The following is a 24,305-nucleotide window of genomic DNA, read 5'->3' on the forward strand; positions in this document are numbered from 1 at the left end:
ACATTCCCTGGAATTTCCCCTCTCCAGGAGAACATTCCCAGCTCTCCTGGATCCTTCTCCAGGTGAACATTCCCTGGAATTTCCCCTCTCCAGGAGAACATTCCCTGGAATTTCCCCTCTCCAGGAGAACATTCCCAGCTCTCCTGGATCCTTCTCCAGGTGAACATTCCCTGGAATTTCCCCTCTCCAGGAGAACATTCCCAGCTCTCCTGGATCCTTCTCCAGGTGAACATTCCCTGGAATTTCCCCTCTCCAGGAGAACATTCCCAGCGCTCCAGCCCGGCTCCAAGCCCGGAATCATTCCCAGCCACTCTCAGCCCTGCAGTGCCACAGCAGCAGCAGAACCTCTGCAATCCCTGTTTTTTTTCCCTTAAAATCTGGGATTTTTCCCACCCCCAGGAAGCAGAAAGTGCCGCATCCAGGAAAACGAGCGGATCCCGGCGGTCCCTGCCATCCATCCATCCCAGAATTATTTTTCCTTCTCTCCCATCCATCCCCAGAATTATTTTTCCTCTGTCCCATCCATCTTGGCGCGGGGGCGGCCGTTCCTCCCCGGAGCGTGAATCCCGGAGATGGACGACTCCATTCCGTGAAAAACACGGAATTTTTCCTCTGGCCGGATGTCCTCCGGGTCGGCAGCTTCATGTGCCGGTGACAGGGATGGAAAACGTTCCCTGTGCCAGGGGAAGGTTTCCTTGGAAGATTGATTTGGGATTTGTTCCTTCTCCAATCTCCCCCACGGCTCCGGGGGATCCTCACGCGGCTGCCGGGCGGTGCCGGAGCGGGAGGAGGGAACAGACGGGATTTTTCCATCGGAACTCTCTGGAAATCCCAGTTTAGGGAATGGAAAGCCAAAAAAAAAAATGGAAGGAAGGAAAATAAACCCCCAAGACTTTGGGCTTTGTTTACTCTGGGAAAGCTGGGAATGGTTTGGCATTCCCAATGTGAGCAGGATCTGGCCAGAATTGGGGAATATTCCCAGATTTCCATGGAAAAGGGATTTTTCCCAAGGGAATTTGGAGTCGGGCACAGCCCATCCCTAAGGCAAAAACCTCCATGGAATTCCAGGCCCTTTTTCCATTGGAAAATGGGGTGAAGAAGGAACTTTGAGGCTTTTCCTTCATTCACGAGTCCTTTCCCTTTGTTTCCCGGGAGGATTTGGGGCCGTTCCCAGTGGGAATCTGATCCCAAGGAACCACCGGAGACCCCACGGGCTGAGCTGGGTTTGAGACCGAGCTGAGCCTTGGGATTCTCCGCGGGAGGCAGGAGTCGGGTTTGGAGGAAGCACGGATCGCTCCGGGCCGGGAGGGGCCTTCAGGACTGTCCCATTCCATGGAATTCCCACCGGAATTTTCTGGATTCCCTCTCTGCGCGAAGCCCCCGGGATTTATTTACCCCCCACGGGAGCAGCTTTTCCATGGATTTCCCCACCCTGGGTGCTCAAACCCACAGCAAAAAGCCCGGGAAGGGTGGAATTCCAGCAGGAAGAAGCGGCCTTCCCTAAATTCCAAAGGCAGCGATTCCCGGATCTCCATCCAAGAGAAAATTCCGCTTTTTCCTTTCTCCTCGCCTGGTTCATTCCCGTTTTCCTGCAGCGGCGCCTCCCGAGCCCGGTGGTGCCGTAAAATCCAATATTGGAAACATCCATAAAAACCGGCACGTCAACGGCACCGACACCGGCCCCGGGGATTTGGGAACGGGATCAGCTTTGGTCATTTATTCCCTTTTATTCCTTGTTTTCTCTGGGATTTGGGATATTCAATGCTTTTATTCCCTTTTATTCACTGTTTTCTCTGGGATTTGGGATCATGACTGATTTTATTCCCTTTTATTCTCCATTTTCTCTAGAACTTGGGATCTTCAATGTTTTTATTCCCTTTTATTCCCAGTTTTCTCTGGGATTTGGGATCCTGACTGAGGGGAATTGGGATCATCCCACTGCTGGATTTGGGATCATCCCAGTGCAGGATTTGGGATCATTCCAGTGCAGGAACTCCCTGCCATTCCCCCGACCCAGACCCGGGTTCCCCTCCCAAATCCCGAAATCCTGACCCAAAATCCACAGGGACAGAAATCCCCCAAGCCCTGCAAGCCCCAGCCCCACAGCTTGGGGGTTTTGGGGTGGATTTTCCACATCCCACATGGAATTCCCGTCCCTGCTGGGGCCGGTTCCGTGGGCTCCCCCTCCCTCCCCCCGTGATCCTCTGCGCTCCGGCCCCGATCGATCGATCCCGATCGATCCCTCAGGATCGGGGCCGGGCTCTGGGGTCGCTGGGCTGTTGGGAAGAGCGGCTCCGGCGATCCCGCTGCTCCCTGACCCCGCTCCCGATCCCAAATCCGCTTTTGGGGAGCTCCAGGTGAGTTGGGAAGGGGAAATCTCCTTTTTGGGGTTTGCTCTCCCTGCCCGCGTTCCGGGGAATCCCGCTTGGCTTTTCCAGCTCCAATTCCCGCTCCGGGTTGGTTTTTAGGGATTTAGGGGGGAAAAGCTCCCTGTGGGAAAAACCCCAGATTGTCCGAGCCCAGGATCGATTGGAGCTTCCATTTAGCCGTGCCTAACAAAGCCTGGCTTTACCCCAGGGGTGCTTTGTGCTTCCCAGCTCATCCCACAAAATCCCACTTTTCCCGGCGTTGTCCCAGCCGGAAGGGTTTGTACCCCAATCCATCCCTGGGAACCCCGACCTGCCGGGATTTCCTGGGGTTCATCTTTTCAAAGGGCATTTTTGGAGTAAAAATATTCCTGGGGCTGTTTTCCTGCTTTTCCTGCTTTTCCTGCTTCCTGAAGTCCTCAGGGTTCGCCCCGGAATGTTTTTGGGAAGCCAAGTTATCCCTAAAACAGCCAGAAGAAAAACCCTAAATTTCCCTCCAGAGGAAAAACCCTGAATTTGTTCGCCCCTAAATGAAATCAATTCTTGCCAAAAGCGTCGGATTGATGGAAAAATATCCCAATCTTGGAAATTTAAATCTCAGCTGGGATGGGACTGGAGTTGGACTGGGATAAACTGGATTTAATTTGGGATAAACTGGATTTAAACTGACAGGGATAAACTGGATTTCATTTGGGCTGGGATAACCTGGATTTAATTTGGGTTGGGATAAACTGGATTTGAGCTGGACTGGGAAAACCTGGATTTAATTTGGACAGAGATTACCTGGATTAAATTTGGACTGGGATAAACTGGATTTAATTTGGGATAACGTGTGTTTAATTTGGGATAAACTGGATTTAATCTGGACTGGGATAAAGCGGATTTTCCTGAGGAAAAGGGATCAGGAATTCCTGCAGCCCCAGTGGCTCCGGCTGTTCCCGTTTCCCGTTGTTTTTGGGGGTTTTTGGCTGGATTTGGGGTTTTTGGCTGGATTTGGGTTTTTGGCCAGATTTGGGGTTTTGGCCGGGTTTGGGTTTTTCTGGAAAATGCGGGAATGCCGCTGGGATTGCCCTCCGAGTGACTTTGGAGGCATCGACCGGCTGGGAATGGAAAGAGCCATTGCCGGGGCAGCCGAGTGTGAAAGGCATCGCTGGAGCTCGGCTAATTAGGGAGTCGTTAATTAACTCATCAGCAGCGAGCCTGGCAGGTCCCACTGGGATCTAAGTGGGAAAGGAAATGTGGGATTGGGAATGGGGAGAGGAAAATTTGGGCTGGGAAATCCCTTTGGGATGTGTGGGGTCACTCTGGAATAATGTGGAATAACCTCTGGAATTCCAGGAAATTCCAGGGAAACGTGGGATCAGGGATGGGGAAAATCCCTTTGGGGTGTGCAGGGTCAGCCCGGAATTCCTGGAGGTTCCCAGGTCCCATCACAATCCCAAATCCCATCAAAAACCCAGATTCCCTAAAAATCCCAGGTCCCATAAAATCCTAAATCCCACTCAAATCCCAGATCCCACAAAATCCCAGGTCCCCTAAAACTCCATTCCCGATCCTTCCGCAGCTCCCCCAAGCAGCCGGACCATGCTGGAGGATGAGGATGGGCTGAGCGAGCGCCGGAGGAGATTCGAGGATGAGGAAGGTGAGGGAAATCCCGGGAATGGGGATGAGGAAGGTGAGAGAAATCCGGGAACAGCCTGGAGGAGATTTTTAAAAATTTTTTATTCCAATTATCTCTCCACCCAGATAATTTCCACCAGGAATTTTTCTCCCTGGAAAGTGAATTTTTACTGCGTTCATCACCCCACCCACCTCATTTCCCCCCCAAAAAACCGGATTTTTTTAACCCCTTCCTCTCCCGTTCCAGACTACCACTCCATCTACATCGGGGTGCCGGTTCCGCGCGGTTTCCGCCGGCACCGGCGCCGCCGGCGCTCGCCGGGCTCCAGCCGGGAGCGCAGCAGCAGCGAGCGCCGCTTCGGCCACCGCGAGCCCTCGGACACCGACGAGGGCCAGGGCTGGCCCGAGAGCGGCAACGAGAACGCCAGCAGGACCAGTGAGCACCCCCCAGTTCCCAAAAATCCCCAAAAATTCCCAAAAATTCCCAAAAATCCCAGAGGAATTCTGGGCTCGGGGTGGGATCAGCTCGGGTGCACGCGGTGGTCAGGATTTCCTCCCGGGATTGGGGTCCCCATAACCTTCACACCGTGTTCCAAAAGGGTTTTCACACCTTGTTCCCATGTTTTTCCCATTGAAATGGGATTTGGAGGGGATTTCCTGCTGGGATTGGGGTTCCCACAACCTTCACACTGTGTTCCCAATGGGTTTTTCCAGTAGAAATGGGATTTGGGTGGGTTTGGAGGGATTTTCCTGCTGGAATTTGGGTTCCAGACAAACTCCAGTAATCCCACCATGTTCCCATTGGGTTTTTCCCATTGCAATGGGATTGGGATGGAGTTTTCCCATTGCAATGGGATTGGGATGGAGTTTTCCTGGGATTGGGGAATCCCACCGTGATCCCGACAGATTTTTCCCATTGGAATGGGATTGAGATGGAGTTTTCCCGCTGGGATTAGGGAATCTCACCGTGTTCCTGGCAGATTTTTCCCATTGGAATGGGATTGGGATGGAGTTTTCCCACTGGGATTAGGGGATCTCACCGTGTTCCTGGCAGGTTTTTCCCGTTGGAATGGGATTGGGATGGAGTTTTCCCGCTGGGATTGGCGAATCACGCCGTGTTCCCGCCAGGATTTGCGGCTCCTTAGGGGGGAAATCTCCTTAGGGAGGATTAACATTTCACAAGGAGCCCTTCCATGGGCTGGGATTTGCTGGAAATTTGCATTCGGGGTCGGGAGCCGAAGTTTTCCGGGTTTTTTTGCAGGGAAGAGTTTTTTATTCTCTGGGCTGGCAGCTCCTTCGTGCCCTGGCAGGAGCTGGGGCACGTCCCTTCCTTTCCCCTCTTTTTCCTTCATTTCCCTCCTTTTCCCTCTTTCCCCCTCTTTATTTCCCCTCCTTTTCCCCTTTTTTTTTTTTGCAGGACTTTTGCAGGGTTTCTGTGGGATTTTTGAAGGATTTTTGTGGGATTTTTTGCGGAATTTTTGCATGACTTTTGCAGGATTTTCTGTGAGATTTTTGCGGGATTTTTTGCAGATTTTTTTGGGGGACTTTTGCAGGATTTTTGCGGGTTTTTTGTGGGATTTTGCGTTTCCCGAGCGCATCCCGGCGGGTCGGTAACTTCCCGTCATGGGAGCGGCGGCGAGGGAAGGGTTTAGCGCCGCTAATCTGCTCCCTAAGCCGCCGAGTTTAGCGAGCCGCAGTGGATAAAGGAGAGAGGAATTCCGGCCCCGCAGCGTTTTGGGGTTAAATGGGGGAAGAAATGGAAACAACTCCAGGTAGGATTTGGGTTTGTTTTTTTTTTCACCCCAGCACCATGGTGGGAGGGGGAAAAGTTCCTTTTTTTCCTATTTTTCCCTCGGAAAAGCGACTTTGGGGTGTCCAGGAGCGCCGAGATCCAAAGGTGATCCCGAAAATCAGCAGGGAGCTCCCGGTTCCTGCTGCTCCTGGGTGGAAAAGTCGGTTTTTGGAAGGGTCAGAAATATCCCAAAGCTGGGGGGTTTGGAGAAATTCATCCCATGGGATGGGCGTCCTGCTCTCCTGGGTTTTGGGGAGGTGGGGACTTGTGTGAGGCAGGAAAATCCAGGGAAAAGTGGTGGAAAATCTACAGGAAAATCCAGGGAAAAGTGGTGGAGAATCTACAGGAAAATCCAGGGAAAAGCTGTGGAGAATTTAATTCCCTGATTTTTTAAGTGCTTCATTACCCAACTTTGTTATTCCCAACTTGGAGAAAAAGGAAAATCCAGGGAAAAGCCGTGGAGAACCCAGAGGAAAATCCAGGGAAAAGCTGTGGAGAAGCCCCTGGATGAGGCTGGACTTTAGGCCAGGCTTAGTCCCGGCCGGACTGTGGACCCTGGCAGTGCCGCCTTCCCTCATTTCCCAATTTTTTCCCAATTCCGTGGGAATTTTGGGTTGGAAAAGAATCCCCAGGCGAGGATTCGGGGTTGGGATGTGAGGGGATTCAAACCATTCCTCGCCTGTTCCCCTGGAAATGATCCCAAATATTCCCTGGGGATCCAATCCCAGAGTTTGCCCATCCCAAAACCCGGTTCCAGGAGATCTGGGTCCCCCTGGAGGAGCTGATTTTGGGGTGATTTTTTGGGATTTGTGTCACTTCCCTCCTCCCCATCAAACACCTGCTGCTTGCCGGGGTTTTGGATGGAATTCCCAGGAATACCAAAACCCCAAACTGGGAGAGCTGAGCTCTCCCGGCCGTGAAATTCTCCAGGTGAACAAATCCCAGGAATTTTGGCTGCCTGGCTGAACACCTCGGGGAAGGAGGGAGGGAGGGAAGCACAAACCGAGAGCTGCAAGTTGGATTTATTCCCAAAAATGTGGCAGGATAAGGAAAAAAAGCTTAAAAAGCTTTTTCTGTTCGAGATTTTCTCCGAGTTTTTGGGGTCTCAGGGGTGACACAGCCCCGAGACCCCAAAACGAAGCCCTGGGGAGGGTGAGGAGGGAAGGATCCATTTTTAAGGAGGGAATTTGGGCAGAGCCGGGAGCAGCAACCCCAAAACCAAGGCCAGGAATTCCAAATCCCATTTTTTCCACCTGAGGCCTCACCCAGGACAGGGATTTCCAGCAAAATCCTGATTTTTTTTTTTTTTTTTTTTTTGGTGTGGTGTAGCTCATTAAATTTGGTTTTTTTTGGGAATTTTGGGTTTGGTGGGGGGGGTTGACCAGAATTTCACCCCTTTCATCCCTTTTCCGAGAACAACCCCAGGCTTAGGGAGCCTGAAACCCTCCAGGCACGGAGCCCAGCCCCAGAATTCCCGGGAATATTTAATAACCAGAGTAAGGGATTTATGGGAATGGCAGCAGGGCCGGACCACAGGCTTTGGGCTTAAGTGGTTTAAGCAGGCTCAGCCTAAAGGGACATCCTCTTCTTTTGGGGCCTGGGCTCTGCTTTGTGCAGGGAAAGGGGCAGAATTCCCATTTTTCCCTCATTTATCCACAGCAGTTTAATTCCCTGATTTTTTAAGTGCTGCATGACCCAACTTTGTTATTCCCACCTTGGAGAAAAAGGAGGATTTCCCCCAAAAATTCACATTTTCCAAGGCTGGATCGTTCCTGCTGAATCAGGAAATAGAGGATTTCATTCCAAACAACCCATTCCCATGGATTTCAGGGCTTGGATTTCTCCCCAAATCCACCAAAACTGGGAAGTTCTGCCAGAAAAAGCCCCGAGGATGGAGAGGGTTAAGAACAAATCCAACCTTTTTTTTTATTTTCCTGGGAGTTCTTCACCCTCCCCTGGGCACTGGGAATGTGCTGGGATGGAAAAGCCTTGGAGGGCGCCGTGATCCCAAAACCATTCCCAGATTGCTCCGGAAATGCTGCCCCTTCCCAGGAAGAAACTGGAATTTTTCCTGCAGGAATTCCAGCTCTTTTTCCCCCAGGGAATTCAGGATGGGATAATTTGGAATTCCCCCATTCCCTTCAACATTTCCTTCTGTTTTTATCCCTTTTTCCCCGATCCCAACCCTCCTGGGGGCCGTTCCCTGGGGGATGGAGCGGGATTTTTCATGGAATTCTGCCTCTTGTTCCCCCAGGGAATTCAGGATGGGATAATTCGGAATTTCCCCATTCCCTTCAACATTTCCCTCATTTTTATCCCTTTTTTTGCGATCATCCCGTTTTCCATGGAATTCCAGCTCTTTTCCCCAGCATCCCACAGGGAATTCAGGATGGGATAATTTGGAATTCCCCCATTCCCTCCAACATTTCCCTCCGTTTTTATCCCTTTTTTTGGGCTCCCCCGGGGCCGTTCCCTGGGGATTTTCCATGGAATTCCAGCGGCTGTTTCCCGGCAGTGTCCCCGGCCGCGGAACGGCTCCGGTACATCCTGGGGGAGGAGGACGAGCCCCCCACGCCCACGCTCTTCACCGAGATGGACACGCTGCAGCGCGACGGCGACGACATGGAGTGGAAGGAATCCGCCAGGTCTGCGGGATTCGGGATCGTGCTGGGGGCAAAAATCCCCAAAATGTCCCAAAATATCCCAAAATGTCCTCAAAATATCTCCAAAATGTCCCCATAATATCTCCAAAATATCCCCAAAAGCATCCCCAAAACTTCCCAAAAATAGCCCCGAAATGTCCCAAAATATCCCAAAATGTCCTCAAAATATCTCCAAAATATCCCAAAATGTCCTCAAAGTATCCCCAAAATATCCACAAAACATCCCCAAAAATATCCACAAAACATCCCCAACATATCCCAAAATCCAAAATGTCCCCAAAAGTCCCCAAAATGTCCCCAAAGTACCCCCAAAATATCCCAAAATGTCTCCAAAGTATACCCAAAATGTCCCCAAAATTTGGATTTGGGTTTTCTGGTGGGACTGGGAGCTTCTCCTCCACCCCACAGTTCCCAAATCCCACAGGAGTTCAATTTGAGGATGGGGAAATCCATGGATTTGGGCTTCCTGGTGGGACTGGGAGCTTTTCCACCCCTCCACAACCCTGCCAGCAGCACTTTTGGGAATGACTCCACCAGCTCCTCCCTTCCCGGCCCGGATAACGAGCGGGAACTCTGCGGGATTAATTAATCCAGGCCTTCCCAGCAGGGAAACTCCCCAGGAAGGAAAAGCCATTCCCGCATCCTCACACCCGTTCCGGGCCTGTCCCGCTCCCATTCCAGGTGGATCAAGTTCGAGGAGAAGGTGGAGGAAGGCGGCGAGAGGTGGAGCAAGCCGCACGTGTCCACGCTGTCGCTGCACAGCCTCTTCGAGCTGCGGACGTGTCTGCAGACGGGCACGGTGCTGCTGGACCTGGACGGCTACTCCCTGCCCCAGATCATCGGTAGGAGCTCCAGGAATGGTGGGAATGGGTCTGAGCTCCTCGGGATTGGTCCAGGAATGAGCAAAAGGAGGAGCTGGGAGCCAGCAGGTGCTTCCGGAGATGGTTGTGTTGAAGTTTTGGAGGATCTGGGGAGGGTCACTGCTGAAGCAACAGATTTTGGGGAGGTTTTTGGGGTCACGGCTGGATCACCATGACCATGTGTTGCAGACATCAAGGAGGAGATCGAGGATCGGACATTTTGGGGAGGTTCTGGGGGGTTTTGGGGGTCACCATGGTCTCATGTTGTAGACATCAAGAAGGAGATTGAGGATGGGACATTTTAGGAAGGTTTTGGGGGTCACCATGGTCTCATGTTGAAGACATCAAGAAGCAGATTGAGGATGGGACATTTTGGGAAGGTTTTGGGGGTCACCATGGTCTCATGTTGTAGACATCAAGGATAAGATTGAGGATGGAACATTCTGGGGAGGTTTTGGTGGGTTTTGGGGGTCACCACGGCCGCGTGTTGCAGACGCTGAGGAGCAGATCAAGGATGGGACATTTTGGGGAGGTTCTGGTGGGGTTTGGGGGTCACCACAGCCGCGTGTTGCAGACGACGTCATCGAGAAGCAGATCGAGGACGGGCTGCTGAAGCCGGAGCTGCGGGAGAAGCTCAGCTACGTCCTCCTGCGCAAGCACCGCCACCAGACCAAGAAACCGATCCACCGCTCGCTGGCCGACATCGGCAAGTCCGTGTCCTCCAGCACAGGTGAGCCCCGGCGGCACCGCGGCAGGAGGGAGGCACATTTTGGCAGGAGGGAGGGACATTTTGGCAGGAGGGAGGCACATTTTGGAGGACCCAAGGGTTTGAGACACCCACGTGGTGTCTGTGGCTGGGAAGGACCCGGAATTCCGCCCCCGTGGGTTTAGGGGTGCGGGGTCAGCGGGGCCAAGGAGGTGTTGGGGACACGGACATCGTGTGGCAGGGACAGCGTTGCGTGAGGGATGCGGCCATGCAGGGACAATGCCACCGTTTGGTGACGCCATTGGGTGATGGCATCGTTGTGTGAGGGACAAGATCATGGTGTGATGATGTCAGTGTGCGGTGACATCGTTGTGTGGTGACATCGTTGTGTGGGGGAGAATGTCATTGTGTGGTGACATCACCGTGTGAGGACAATGGCGCTGTGGTGACATCACCATGATGACACTGTCACTGTGCGGTGACATCACTGGGGACAATGGCATAGTGTGGTGACATTGTTGTACAATGACAGTCGCACTGTGTGGTGATGTCACTGTGGGGACAATGTCACCGTGTGGGGTCAATGTCACCGTGTGATGACATCACAGTGGGGGACAATGACTTTGTGTGATGATGTCACTGTGGGGATAATGTCACTGTGTGATGATGTCACTATGGGGACCATGACTGTGTGATGACGTCACAGTGAGGTCAATGGCACCGCATGCTGATGACATCACTGCGTGTAGATGACGTCACCACGTGCCGGTGACGTCACCGCGCTGCCGCCACGCCAGCACAAGGCGCGGTGTGGGCCCCGGGCTCGGCGCCGGCTCTCCCGCCGTGGCCGCCGCAGACAAATCCGGTCTGGGCCCGGCTGATCCCGCCTTCCCAGCCGCACAAAAGGGGATTTGGGGCCGTTCCCGCTCCTGCCCGCGGGGTTGGCGGGAGGTCACGGCTGCGGCCCGGGACGCCCCGGGATCGGCCTCCGGCAGCCCTGGGAGTGTCCCGGCGTTCCCGACGGGATCCTGCCATGACATTCCCAGCGGGATCCCGTAGTGACATTCCCAATGGGATCCTGCCTCACATTCCCATGGGATCCTGCCTCGAAATTCCCATGGGATCCTGTCCCACATTCCCCATGGGATCCTGTCCCACATTCCCCATGGGATCCTGCCCCACATTCCCAATGGGATCCTGTAGTGACATTCCCAATGGGATCCTGCCTCACATTCCCATGGGATCCTGTCCCACATTCCCATTGGGATCCTTTCCCACATTCCCCATGGGATCCTGTCCCACATTCCCCATGGGATCCTGTCCCACATTCCCATGGGATCCTGTCCCACATTCCCAACGGGATCCTGTCCCACATTCCCAATGGGATCCTGTCCCACGTTCCCAACGGGATCCTGTCCCACATTCCCGCGGGACCCTTCCCCACATTCCCAGTGGGAATCTGCCCCACATTCCCAGTGGGAATCTGCCCCACATTCCCAGTGGGATCCTTTCCCACATTGCCTATGGGACCCTGCCCCACATTCCCTATGGGATCCTGTCCCACATTCCCATGGGATCCTGCCCCACATTCCCGTGGGATCCTGCCCCACATTCCCATGGGATCCTGCCCTACATTCCCCATGGGATCCTGTCCCACATTCCCAATGGGATCCTGTCCCACATTCCCAATGGGATCCTTTCCCACATTCCCAATGGGATCCTGCCTCACATTCCCATGGGATCCTGCCCCACATTCCCGTGGGATCCCCCCGTCTCACACCTCTCTCCTCTCCCCAGCCCGCAGCCCCGGGCGGGGCCCGGCCGCCGGCGCCGCCTTCCACCGCTCCACCGAGGACCTGCGGCTGCGGCAGAGCGCCGGCTACGGCCGCCTGCGTGAGTGGGGGCCCCGAGCCCCAGAGCCTCCTGCAGCGCCGTGGGGGTCCCTGCAGCACCACATCATTCCCTGCAACACCAAACGATTGATTCTCTGAAAACCACATAACTCCCTGCAATGCCACATGGTTCTCTGGAATGCCAAATGATTCCCTACAATGCCATGTAGTTCCCTGGAACACCACATCATTCCCTGGAAAACCAAATTATTCCCTGCAACACCACCAAAACCTCCCTGCAATGCCACATGGTTCCCTGCAACACCATATGATTCCCTGCAATGCCAAATAATTCCTTGGAACACAAGGAAAATATTCCTTAGAGTCTTTAGGGAGGGAAGGCTTGGAAGAGGGAGGGAATCCTAAAAGATTGCTTGGCTGGGAGAGGATGGGTGGGAAATCCCAAGGAACCTGGGAGCTGAGACTGGAATTGCTCCCATTGAGGGAGTTTTGCCGCTGCTTTGCAAGCCCAGATGCAGTCAGCAATATTTTATTCCTTTGCAAGGATTCTCCCCAGCGGGTTTGCTCCTGGCTTTTCCCACCAGGTTTTCTCCTGGCACCTGGGGTAGCTTTTCCCACCAGGTTTTGCTTTTCCCACCAGGTTTTCTCCTGGCTTTTCCCACCACATTTTTCCCTGGCTTTTCCCACCAAGTTTTCCCCTGGCACCTGGGGTGCCTTTTCCTCACAATTCCCTCCCTTCCCTCCAGGTCACGCCCAGAGCCGGAGCATGAACGACATCTCGGACACACCCAGCACTGACCAGGTACCCAAAATCCCAAAATCCCGACGCGGTCCCCGCTGGGCTCTGGGGCTGTCGGCTCCACGTGAGCCGTGGCTGGGTCGATACCCGCACCAATCCCTAATTAGGGCAGTTAATTGCTGGATTGATCCCTGTGGGGACGAGCCAGGAGCCCAAATCCATCAAGGTGGGGCAGAAATTCCCTCCAGATCCGCAGGATCTGCTTGGAAGTGTGGGAATCCTGAAGGGAGAGGGTGGCAAATCCCCCCGAGCTCTTGGGTTTGCACACAGGGATTCGGCTCTGGGGGTGAGGGGCTGGAATTTGGGGTGGGATCTGGTTTTTCTGAGGCAAAAAAGATCTGTTTTTTCTCAAGGCAAAGCTCAGCGCAGAGGCCATGAGCAGCTTTTCCTCCTGGGATTGTTGTAGGAGGGAGCTGGGAAGCAGATCCCACCTTGGGGATGGGATGGGTCAGTGGGATTTTCTCCTGTTCCTGTTCTTCTTCTGGGAGTGGTTGGTTCCTTGTATCAGCTTTGCTTTGTTTCTGTTCCTGATTCCACCATAAGCTGAAGGCAGGATCACCAACCCCGTGGGATTCTAGGGAATGGAATGGGATAAAAACTTGCTTTGGGATTTTAGGGAATGGGATCTTTGGGATTTTAGGGAATGGGATGAGATAAAAACTTTCTTTTCCCCCGGGATGTCCTCGCTGGGCTTACCTGGGGTGATGATGTAGGGCAAGTCCGAACACAGTAAGTAATGTTTTATTTCTTTGGATTTCATGGATGGAAATCCATGTTCTGCCGGGAGCCACGGGACGGGGACACCACGAAGGTTTCCAGGCCACCTTCCAAAACTAATCCAGTGCCCACTCAGGCACTCAGGAACCCCAAACATCCCCCCCAGCAATGGGGTTCGGAGGGTTAATCCCAAAATATGCAAAGCATTTAGGTTTAATCGCCCTATTAGGCCCACTACAAAGGGACTTTTTAAGTGTTACATGAAGCTTAGTGGCCACTGGTAACTCCTGCTCTTATTCCAGCAGGACTGGAGGAGTTGCTTTATTATGATGATGATTTTTTTTTGTTTTTTTCCATTTGGATTTAGAAGATTAGGCCGGGCGAGGCGGCTGCCCGCTCACATGCCTCCCCTCATGCTGCCATATAGATTATCCTAACTCCCTGCCCGCTGCCTATTGAACCCTTTTAGGCTCCTAATGAAAAGAGCTGCGGGGGAGAAGAGTCCTGGGGGATAAATCCATGGATGAGGTTTTCCTCCTCCCATTGTTTGTTCCAGCTCCCAGAATGGGGCTGGGGAGGAGCGAGGCACCAAAACATTCTGTGCCATCAAGGGCTGCAAATAAACTCCAGAAATGTTCCTGCAGCCGCCCTGGGGTTGGCTCGAGTTTTCCACAGGGGGATTTCAGGGAGTTTTTTGAAACCCCAGGAGAGCCAAACCAAACGTTGCTAGTTGGGTTGTGGAGCCCCAGGGGTGCGGTTTACTCTTGGTTTTAGCCATATTTCCAAAGAAATTTGGTTTTGTGAATTTTTGCTGGCTGAATCCCAGATGTGGCTCCTCAGTCCCCACCTCTGGGAGTCCTGGGACAACCAGAGGTGAAATCTTGGAGCCTGAGGCTTCAACAAAAAAAAAAAAAGAGGGAAAAGCCAAATTTTGGCAGCTAATCCCTTCCTCGAACTTGCCTTTCCCAACAGCTGAAGAACAAGTTCATCAAGAAGATCCCCAAAGATGCCGAGGCCTCCAATGTGCTGGTGGGGGAGGTGGAGTTCCTGGAGAAGCCCTTCGTGGCCTTCGTGCGGCTGCTCCAAGCCACCATGCTGGGGGGCGTGACGGAGGTGCCCGTCCCCACCAGGTGAGCGCTGTCCCCGAGCCCGTCCTGAGGGCTCTGGTGGCCCCACAGCTCCGAGGTGGCCACCACGGCGGCACCTTTCCCTCCCCAGATTCCTCTTCATTCTCCTGGGTCCAGCAGGAAAAGCCAAGTCCTACAACGAGATCGGCAGGGCCATCGCCACGCTCATGGTGGATGATGTGAGTTGAGGCCAGCCCGGCCTTCCTTCGGGACCCCCTGGTTCAGAACCCAGCAAAAAAAAGCAATTTCTGCCTTATCACCCCAAAAATTGAGGTTGGAACCCCCAGGAGGACGTGGGGCTGGAGGCCACGGCCAGGCTGACCCCTGTCCTGTGTCCATCTCCAGCTCTTCAGCGACGTTGCCTACAAAGCCCGGGACAGGGAGGACCTGATCGCCGGCATCGACGAGTTCCTGGACGAGGTGATCGTCCTCCCACCTGGCGAGTGGGACCCCAACATCCGCATCGAGCCTCCCAAAAAAGTGCCCTCAGCTGAGAAGAGGTGGGTGGGGCTGGACCAGCTCTGGGGGGGAAGAGCCTTGCTTGGCTTCATCCCTGGAAGTAACCCCTCCAGATGTTCCAGAAGTGCTGGGATTGCAGCAGGGCTCGGTTCCGCTCTCCTGGGACAGCTTTTACCGGGAGCTGACCCTGCCCAGGCCAGGAGTTGAACTGGGTGATCCTTGAGGTCCCTCCCAACCCAACCCAACCCAACCCAACCCAACCCAACCCAACCCAGGGCTCCACAATTTGAGCAAACCAGCTCTGGATCTGGCAAATTCACCCCAAAACCCAGTCTCAGTGCAGGCTCAGAGCTTTGCCAAGGCCATGGTCCTCACACTGGTGCCGATCTGGCAGCGCTGATCCAGCAGTGCCAATCTGGTGATGCCAATCCATCCAGCAGTGCCAATCTGGCAGTGCCAATCTGGTGGTGCTGATCCAGCAGTGCCAATCTGGTGGTGCCAGTCTGGCAATGTTGAGCCAGTGGTGCCAATCTAGTGGTATTGATCCGGCAGAGCTGATCTGGTGGTGCCGATCCGGCGGTGCCGATCTGGCGGTGTTGATCTGGCGCTGCCGAGCGGGCGGGGCTGGTCCGGGTGTGCCCATCCGGCGGTGCCGGGGCGGGTCCGAGTTGGTGCCGCTGTCCCGCAGGAAGTCGGTGTTCTCGCTGAACGAGGTGGGGCAGATGAACGGCGCGGCTGGCGGGGCGGGCGCCGGTGGTGGCGGTGGAGGCGGCAGCGACGATGGCGAGATGCCCGAAGTCCACGAGATCGGGGAGGAGCTGGCCTGGACGGGCAGGTGAGCAAGGAGCCACCCCCAAAATCCTGCAGTTTTCCAGATGGATCCTCTGGGATCCATCAACATCTCCTGCGGCTCCTCCTGGGGTGAAATCCCAGTGGGAAGGGGTTCCTGGCAGCACCAGCACCACACTATTGGAGTGTCTGTGTATAAATTCCATTTCTGGTCAATATTTATAAATCCCCCAGCTGACCAGAACAGCTGTGGATCCCCAGAAGTGCCCAAGGCCAGGTTGGACGGGGCTTGGAGCCCCCTGGGACAGTGAGAGGTGTCCCGGGGTGGGACTGAGGGGCTTTTAGGGCAAATCCCAACCCAAACCATTCCAGGATTCCAGGATGCTTGAGCCTCTCTGCTCTGGAGCCAATCTGGGAATGGTCACCTGGAGAAGGGAAAGCTCCAGGAAGAGCTTCCAGCACATTCCAGCATCTAAAAGGGCTCCAGGAGAGCTGGAGAGGGACTGGGGACAGGGGATGGAGGGACAGGACACAGGGAATGGCTTCCCACTGGGAAAGGGGAGGTTTAAATGGGATATTGGGCAGGAATTCCTGGCTGTGATGGAATTCCCACAGGACCTGTGGCTGCTCCATCCTGGGAATGTCCCAGGCCAGGTTGGAGCCCCCTGGGACAGAAGGAGGTGTCCCTGCCATGGCAGGGGTGGGATGGGGTGGGATTTAAGGTCCCTCCCAACCCAAAACACTCCAGGACGCCGTGATTCTGTTTTGCTGGAAGTCACCAGGCCCTTGGCGGTGTCTCCACAGGTTTTGTGGTGGCCTCTACCTGGATATCAAGAGGAAGCTGCCCTGGTTCCCGAGTGACTTCTACGAAGGTTTCCATATCCAGTCCATCTCCGCCATCCTCTTCATCTACCTGGGCTGCATCACCAACGCCATCACCTTCGGCGGGCTGCTGGGCGACGCCACCGACAACTACCAGGTGTGGCCCGGGTGTCACCGGCCTGGGGAGCAGCAGGGTGGGGTCAGTGGGGTGGGATCCTGGGCAGGCCCAGGCCGAGGTCCCTCAGCCCCATCTCCACTGGGGGGGACGTGGTGTGGGCTGGCACCCCCGTAACCCACCTCTGCTCCGTCCCCAGGGCGTCATGGAGAGCTTCCTGGGCACGGCCATGGCCGGCTCCATGTTCTGCCTCTTCGCCGGGCAGCCCCTCATCATCCTCAGCAGCACCGGCCCCATCCTCATCTTCGAGAAGCTGCTCTTTGACTTCAGCAAGTGAGTGCTGGGCCACCCCAGGGGCCACCAGGGCCTGTCCCCGCGGGGTTGGAGCGTGTCCCCAGCCCCCCGCCACTCTCACGGGGCCGCGTGTCCCCTCTTCCAGAGGCAACGGGATCGACTACATGGAATTCCGCCTGTGGATCGGGCTGCACTCGGCCCTGCAGTGCCTTATCCTGGTGGCCACCGACGCCAGCTTCATCATCAAGTACATCACGCGCTTCACCGAGGAGGGCTTCTCCACCCTCATCAGCTTCATCTTCATCTACGACGCCATCAAGAAGATGATCGGGGCCTTCAAGTACTACCCCATCAACTCCGACTTCAAGCCCGACTACGTGACCATGTACAAGTGCGAGTGCGTCGCCCCCGACCCAGGTGAGTTCACCCCGGGGCCGCCCGGGCAGGAGCCAGGGGTGGGAGGAGGGTCCTGGCGTGGATGAATCCCACGGGATCGCCGGCCCGGGACGTGCGAGGAGACCTGGGCTGCAGAGACCTCGTCCTCACCATCCTCGAGGGGGTTGTGGAGAGGGAGGAAGAGCCTCGTCCCCCTTGGGTGAAGGACTCGGCGCTTCCCGGGATGCAGCGGACAGAGAGTCGGGATCTCAGCCTGGAGCAGCCAGACCTGGATATGGATAAGGAGGAATTATGGAATTATGGAAGAATAAAAAGGACATTTCGGGTCACTCCAGCCTGCTGCCGATGGAAACCGAAGGTCCAGGAAACACTTGGGGTGGTTCTGTGCTCTGCGGTGTCTGCGACACCCCGGGATGTCCCAGCTGGGTGTGGAACCTCCATGGACGGTTCTCCTCCTTTTCCCACTCCTTTTCCAAAAGGAGAGGCCGAAGGCTCTGAGCAGAAGGTCCTTCCATGGTTTTGCTCTTGGGTCCTGGACGATCCCAGATCCGAACTGCGGAGCTCGAGCGCTCCTGGACAGGAGCAGAGACAGCTTCAGGCTCACGGCAGCGAGCGGCTGCTCTCCCAGGAGCTGGATTTGGGTCAAAACCCCCAATTTTGGGGAGCACCAGCTGCAGCCAGAGGAGACTGACAGTGCGTGGATGTGAAGGTGGAAGATGATGGTGGATGAAGGTCATGGTAGGTGAAGGTCATGGTGGATGAAGGTGACAGTGGATGAAGATGGTGATGGATGAAGATGATGGTGGATGAAGATGATGATGGATGAAGGTCACCGTGGAAGAAGATGATGATGGATGAAGGTGATGGTGGATGAAGGTGATGGTGAAGTTCTGCCCGTGTCCTTCCTTCAAGCGAAGCACCCAAGACCCTCCACCCAAGGCATTCCAAGGCATCTGCCACTCCAAGGAGAGCTCCCACCTGTGCCAGTCGCAGCCACTGGGTTGAATTTTGCATTTTTCCCAATTCCTGCTCCTCCACCCCTCCGTGAGCACCATGATCCCGCTGGGAACCGAGACCCCCGAGCAGCACCGAGACCGACCCCGTTCCTCCCCCAAACCCGAGCCGCAGAGAGCCACGACGGAGCCCCCGGAGCCGGAATTCCCGGACAGAGCCGTGAGCACCCCGGGATGCGCCGGCAGCTCCCGTGGGAGGAGCCTTCAGCCTCCAGGGAGGTCTCCCCCTTCTCCAAACCCCCACCCCGAGCAAACCCCGAGCAGCGCGGAGGCGTCCGCACCCCGATCCCCGACCCCGCAGTGGTGTCCAGGCTGGATTTAAATTCCCTCTATAAATGATGTTTATTCCCCTCTCCGTCCTTAATTTTTTTTTTAATTCCCTTTTTTTTTTCTCCACCCCTGCTGATTTTTGATTATTATAACTGATTTGTCCCATATTTGTCTCTGCTGCACACATCAATTGGGGCTGATTTCAAACTCAAGTGAGTATCACCTTCTAAATATTAAAACTATTTTAATATTTGATACTCTCCCCCCACGGGGGGGTTCCGCTGTTATTTTTTTTCCCCGTGTATTTGACTTTTCTCTCTCTCCAAAAAGGTTTGTGTAGAGCCCTTAGGGCTCCTCTCTTTAACCCTATCGGTGCCGTGCCGCCCTTTAGAGGTGGAGAAACCCCAAAATAGGGTTTGTGAAAAAAGAAAAGGTTGTGGAGGAGAGGAATGAGAACAAAACCGATGTTTTTAGGGCTGGCTTTGTTTTTAGGGCAGCCCCAGGCTCTCTGTCCTAGCCCAGCCTCTCCTTCATTAATCCCCGGCGCTGAAATTCCCACTGGGTGAAGAGGATGGAAGAGGGGGGCAGCAAAGCTGTCCCGGAATTCCCAGAATTCCTGAATTCCCTCTTTTAGGGGCACCCAAGAGGTGCCTGGGGTGCTCCTGGAGCTGCGTCGCCTGAAGAGCCGAGGAGGAGAAGGTGCCGGGGCTCGAAAAGACGGAATTTTGCACCGGTGACACCAAAACAGCCCCAAACAATTAAAAAAACCAAGAATAATAATTTAAAAAAGGCAAATTGGGCGTGATTTGGGTGCTGCCTCTCAAAAAAAAAGAAATAAAAGCCACCCCAGGCTGCTTTCACAGCCTTCCACCCCCGTGGTTTTAAGTCCACCCCATTCCTGGAGGCTTCCCTAGGAAGCTCCTGGAAATTTTAGGAATGGGAAACTCCCAAAAAATCCCCTCTGGCCCCGGCCCTTGCCAGCCCCACAGGGAGAAGCCGCCGCGTCCTCCCCGGCACATGGGATTAATCAGGGAGAGGTTAGAAATGGGGATTTCCCCCCAAAAATCTGGGATGCCAATCCCTGCCGGGCTCAGCAGGCGAAGCCCAGCTGGTGGTGATGCCCTAAAGCTCCCAAAAGTTTGGGTTTAGCCCCAAAACCTGAATAACCGACTCCTCTCCCGCAGCCAACGCGACCTCGTTCGATGCTCCAGCTCCGGTGGCACCGAACACCACTAATGTGTCTCTGGTAAGCACCGGGATCCGCTCATCCCGGGGAAATTCGGGATCAGGGAGGGCGGATCCGGGGGATTGCAGCACCCCGGAGAAGGATGGGCCAGCTCGGAGTCAGGGGAACTCAAATTTGGGTTCCCAGCAGGGCTCAGCAGCACCAAATCCACGCTTTTCCCAAATTTGTATCAGCTCTGCAGTTTTCCTGTGGTTTTGGGTGTCCCCAAAACTCTGGAAATTCACTTTTCCTTGAGTGCTGAAACAGCTCAAACTGTTCTTTTTGGGGGTTTGAGCAGGAAATGTCCTTTTTTGGCAAGCTGCAGTTGCTAAAAATGCTGATTTTGCTCAATTCAGTTGTGAAATTTCCCTTTTCTTAGACAATGTGATCCTAAAAGTACAAAATTTGGGGTTTGGAGAGGAATTTCCCCTTTCTTTCCATGCAGCACCTTAAAAATGCCAGTTTTACTGGATTTGGGCTGAATTTCCCCCTTTCCCTGCATGCCATAATAATTCCAAATTTTACTAATTTTGCTTTTTTTGGGGTCTCTCGCCAGTCCAATGCTCTCAACCTCACAGCTCTGGACTGGACCCAGCTGAGTAAGAAGGAATGTCTCAAATACGGCGGCAGCTTAGTGGGAAAATCCTGCAAATTCGTGCCCGACCTGGCCCTCATGTCCTTCATCCTCTTCTTCGGCACCTACTCCATGACCCTGACCCTGAAAAAGTTCAAATTCAGCCGCTACTTCCCCACCAAGGTGAGGAAAGAACCAAATTCTGCCAGACCCTTTCCCAGAAATGAGGGCAAACGGGAGCTGCTGGGTTTGGGTGGAGGCAAAGAACTCCAGGAACAAAAATCCCGGTTTTTAGGAGGATTTGGCCACGACCGGGGTCCTCCCCGAGGTTTTAGGCCCTGATTTTTGGGATTCTATGAGGTTTTTATGGCATCCTCCTCTCCAACTGGAGTTGGAGTTGGGTTAATGGGGGACAATTAATGGTGGACAATTAATGGGGGGACAATTGATGAACAAGAATTTGTGGAATCATGGATGAGGAATGGATGGGATGGTGGACGAGGAATTTATGGGATGATGGAGGAGGAATGGGTGGGATGATGGATGAGGAATGGATGGGATGGTCTCACCCACAGGGAAGTGGGCACCAGCCCAGGGTCTGATGGTGCCCAGTGCCCAGTGCCCAGCAGTGCCCAGGGCTCCCTGTCAGGGCCAGCATTAATTAATGTGCTCATTAACTCCCAAGGAGTCAAGGGCACCTCGGGAGGTTTGCAGGTGACACCAAGGGACAATCCTGGACAATCCCCAATTGGGGACATCCACAGAGACCTGGACAAGCTCCCTTCCCACCCATTAATTACCCTTCCAACCCCATTAATTCCCCTTCCCATCCCATTAATCCCCTTCCCACCCCATTAATCCCCTCCTCACCCCATGAATTCCTCTCCAACCCTGTTTCCCTGTCTTGCCTCCAGGTCAGGGCTTTCATTGCTGATTTTTCCAATGTCTTCTCCATCCTGCTCTTCTGTGCCGTGGACGCCTGTTTCGGCCTGGACACCCCCAAACTCCACATCCCCAGTATCATCAAGGTTCGGCCTCCCTCCTCTCCTCTCCCACGCTCTTTTTCCAGGTTTTTTTGGGAATCTCGCAGCTCCAGGCACCTCCTGAAAAGCTACTTGGTCTATTCTAACAGATTCTAATTTTCTGACTTTCTTTCCTCCCTTTCTTGTTGTTTATCCTCCTTTTTTGTTTTTGCTCCTTTCTTTCTCTCCCTTTTTTGTTGTTTTTCCTCCTTTATTTATTGCTTTTCCTCCTTTCCCCCTCTCTTTTTTGTTGGTTTTTTCTCTCTTTTTCCTCCCTTTTTTGTTTTTCCTCCTTTTTTTGTCCTTTTTTTCTCCTTTTTTTGTTTTTCCTAATTTTTTGTTGTTTTACTCTTTTTTTTTGTTGTTGTTTTCCTCCTCTTTTTTTGGTTTTCCCTTCTTTTTTTGTTTTCCTTCTCTTTTTTTGGTTTCCCCTTCTTTTTTTGTTTCCCTCCCTTTTTTGCCATTTTCCCTCCTTTTTTTGCCGTTTCCTCTCCCTTTTTTGCCATTTTCCCTCCTTTTTTTGCCGTTTTCCCTCCCTTTTTGCCATTTCCCCCCTGTTCTCTCTCTGCCCCGTGGCCGGCAGCTCCGTAAGCTCATTAGCGACTTCTCGATCTTTATGTCCATACTAATGTTTGTGGGGCTGGATGTGCTTTTCGGACTCAACACCCCAAAGCTCCAAGTGCCTACCGACTTCAAGGTAAAAAACCAGAGCTCCACAAAACCCCAGTCCCGAAGGATTCCCCCTCCCCCATCCAGGGGGTGACGTGGGGATTCCAGTGAGGATCCCGATGGAAATCCCAGTGAGGATCCCAAATGGAAATCCCAGTGAGGATCCCAATGAGGACCCCAATGGAAATCCCAATGGGAATGCCAATGGAAATCCCAATGGGGATCCCAATGGAAATCCCAATGAGGATCCCAATGGAAATCCCAGTGAGGATCCCAAATGGAAATCCCAGTGCAAATGCCAATGAGGATCCCAATGAGGACACCAATGGAAATCCCAATGGGGATCCCAATGAGAATTCCAATGAGGATTCCAAGGGGTATTCCAATGAGGACCACAAGGGGGATCCCAATGAGGACCACAAGGGGGATCCCAGTGGAAAGCCCAGTGAGGATCCCAGTGAAGATCCCAATGGGGATCCCAATGGAAATCCCAATAAGAATCCCAATGGAAATCCCAATGAAGATCCCAATGTGGAACCCGAATGGAAAGCCCAATAAGGATCCCACTGGGGATCCCAATGAGGGTCCCAGTGAAGATCCCAATGGAAATCCCAATGAGGATCCCAGTGGAAATCCCAATCAGGATCCCAATGGCAATCCCAATAAGGATTTGGGGGCGGTTTGGGGCACAGGATTTAGGATGGATCTGGGCTGGGGTTGTCCCCAAGTGCCACCCCTCAGGTTTTCTCAACCCATGCTGCGTTCCCGAGGTTCCGAGCCCATTCCCGAGGTTCTGAGCCCGTTGTCTCCCCAGCCCACGCGCGTGGACCGGGGCTGGTTCGTGTTCCCCTTCGGGAAGAACCCGTGGTGGGTGTACCTGGCCAGCGCCCTGCCCGCCCTGCTGGTCACCATCCTCATCTTCATGGACCAGCAGATCACGGCCGTCATCGTCAACAGGAAGGAGCACAAGCTGCGGGTGAGACCCCGGGGGATCCCCCAGGGCACCCCACGGATCCCCCAGAGCACCCAGGTTTATGGTGGTGTTGGGGGCTACCCCTGGCCTCAGCAAGGTGTGGGTTTGGGGTGATGGAGGGCTTGGAAGGTGAAGTTCTGTGGGAAACGGGGGGCAGGAGGCTGATATGGGGTGCTACAGAGTGATTTGGGGTGATACGGGGGGATGTGGGGTGACATGGGGTAATTCAGGGTGGTATGGGATGATATGGGGTGATACAGGGTGCCCTATGTCCACGTGGGGCACATCACAGTGACACCGGGTGTTTTGGGGTGACACAGGGCACTTTGGGGTGACACCGTGTGCCCCATATCAGCGTGGGGTGACACCAGGCCCCCGTGCTGTGTTGCAGAAGGCAGCCGGGTACCACCTGGACCTGTTCTGGGTGGGCATCCTGATGGCCGTGTGCTCCTTCATGGGGCTGCCCTGGTACGTGGCCGCCACCGTCATCTCCATCGCCCACATCGACAGCCTCAAGATGGAGACCGAGACCAGCGCCCCGGGGGAGCAGCCCCAGTTCCTGGGGGTCAGGTGGGGCCTGGGGGACACCAGGGACAGTTCCTGGGGGTCAGGTGGGGCCTGGGGGACACCAGGGACAGTTCCTGGGGGTCAGGTGGGTCCTGGGGGGACACCAGGGACAGTTCCTGGGGGTCAGGTGGGTCCTGGGGGGACACCAGGGACAGTTCCTGGGGGTCAGGTGGGTCCTGGGGGACACCAGGGACAGTTCCTGGGGGTCAGGTGGGTCCTGGGGGACACCAGGGACAGTTCCTGAGGGTCAGGTGGGTCCTGGGGGGACACCAGGGACAGTTCCTGGGGGTCAGGTGGGTTCTGGGGGACACCAGGGACAGTTCCTGGGGGACACCAGGGACAGTTCCTGGGGGTCAGGTGGGTCCTGGGGGGACACCAGGGACAGTTCCTGGGGGTCAGGTGGGTCCTGGGGTTCCAGGTGGGTCTTGGTGGTGTCCTGGAGGTGGGGGGACATCCCTGTCCTGGGGGGACAAGGGACAGCGTGGCCAGGGAGGGATTGTCCTGTCCTGGGGACACCAAGGCCAGCAGGGCCAGGGTGGGATTGTCACTCCCGTTCCCACTGGTGACCCCGTGGTTCCTGGGCGGTTCCTCGGGCTGACCCTGCTGCTGTCCCC

At 54.5% G+C, this 24,305-nt stretch overlaps 1 protein-coding gene across 5 annotated transcripts in view; it reads left to right on the top strand.

The window, feature by feature from the left end:
• SLC4A5 (solute carrier family 4 member 5) overlaps positions 1-24,305 on the top strand; it is a 52,987-nt gene that overhangs the window by 21,592 nt on the left and 7,090 nt on the right. For 4 of the 5 annotated variants that reach the window (XM_072917799.1, XM_072917801.1, XM_072917800.1 and 1 more), the window contains 19 exons: positions 3,931-4,008; positions 4,234-4,422; positions 8,294-8,423; positions 9,123-9,283; positions 9,876-10,031; positions 11,805-11,900; positions 12,607-12,662; positions 14,349-14,506; positions 14,595-14,682; positions 14,849-15,003; positions 15,651-15,797; positions 16,556-16,730; positions 16,888-17,021; positions 17,128-17,399; positions 19,846-19,907; positions 20,443-20,643; positions 22,066-22,179; positions 22,966-23,127; positions 23,516-23,694. In XM_072917799.1, the coding sequence (XP_072773900.1) occupies positions 3,951-4,008; positions 4,234-4,422; positions 8,294-8,423; positions 9,123-9,283; positions 9,876-10,031; positions 11,805-11,900; positions 12,607-12,662; positions 14,349-14,506; positions 14,595-14,682; positions 14,849-15,003; positions 15,651-15,797; positions 16,556-16,730; positions 16,888-17,021; positions 17,128-17,399; positions 19,846-19,907; positions 20,443-20,643; positions 22,066-22,179; positions 22,966-23,127; positions 23,516-23,694 (2,693 nt within the window). In that variant the 5' untranslated portion in view covers positions 3,931-3,950. Of the gene's footprint in view, positions 1-3,930; positions 4,009-4,233; positions 4,423-8,293; positions 8,424-9,122; positions 9,284-9,875; positions 10,032-11,804; positions 11,901-12,606; positions 12,663-14,348; positions 14,507-14,594; positions 14,683-14,848; positions 15,004-15,650; positions 15,798-16,555; positions 16,731-16,887; positions 17,022-17,127; positions 17,400-19,845; positions 19,908-20,442; positions 20,644-21,374; positions 21,489-22,065; positions 22,180-22,965; positions 23,128-23,515; positions 23,695-24,305 lie in introns of all 5 variants that reach the window. The other variant, XM_032752449.3, reaches the window with a different exon arrangement.

This window comes from Taeniopygia guttata, chromosome 22 (assembly GCF_048771995.1).
Source record: "Taeniopygia guttata chromosome 22, bTaeGut7.mat, whole genome shotgun sequence".
In the NCBI taxonomy this organism is placed as follows: Eukaryota; Metazoa; Chordata; class Aves; order Passeriformes; family Estrildidae; genus Taeniopygia; species Taeniopygia guttata.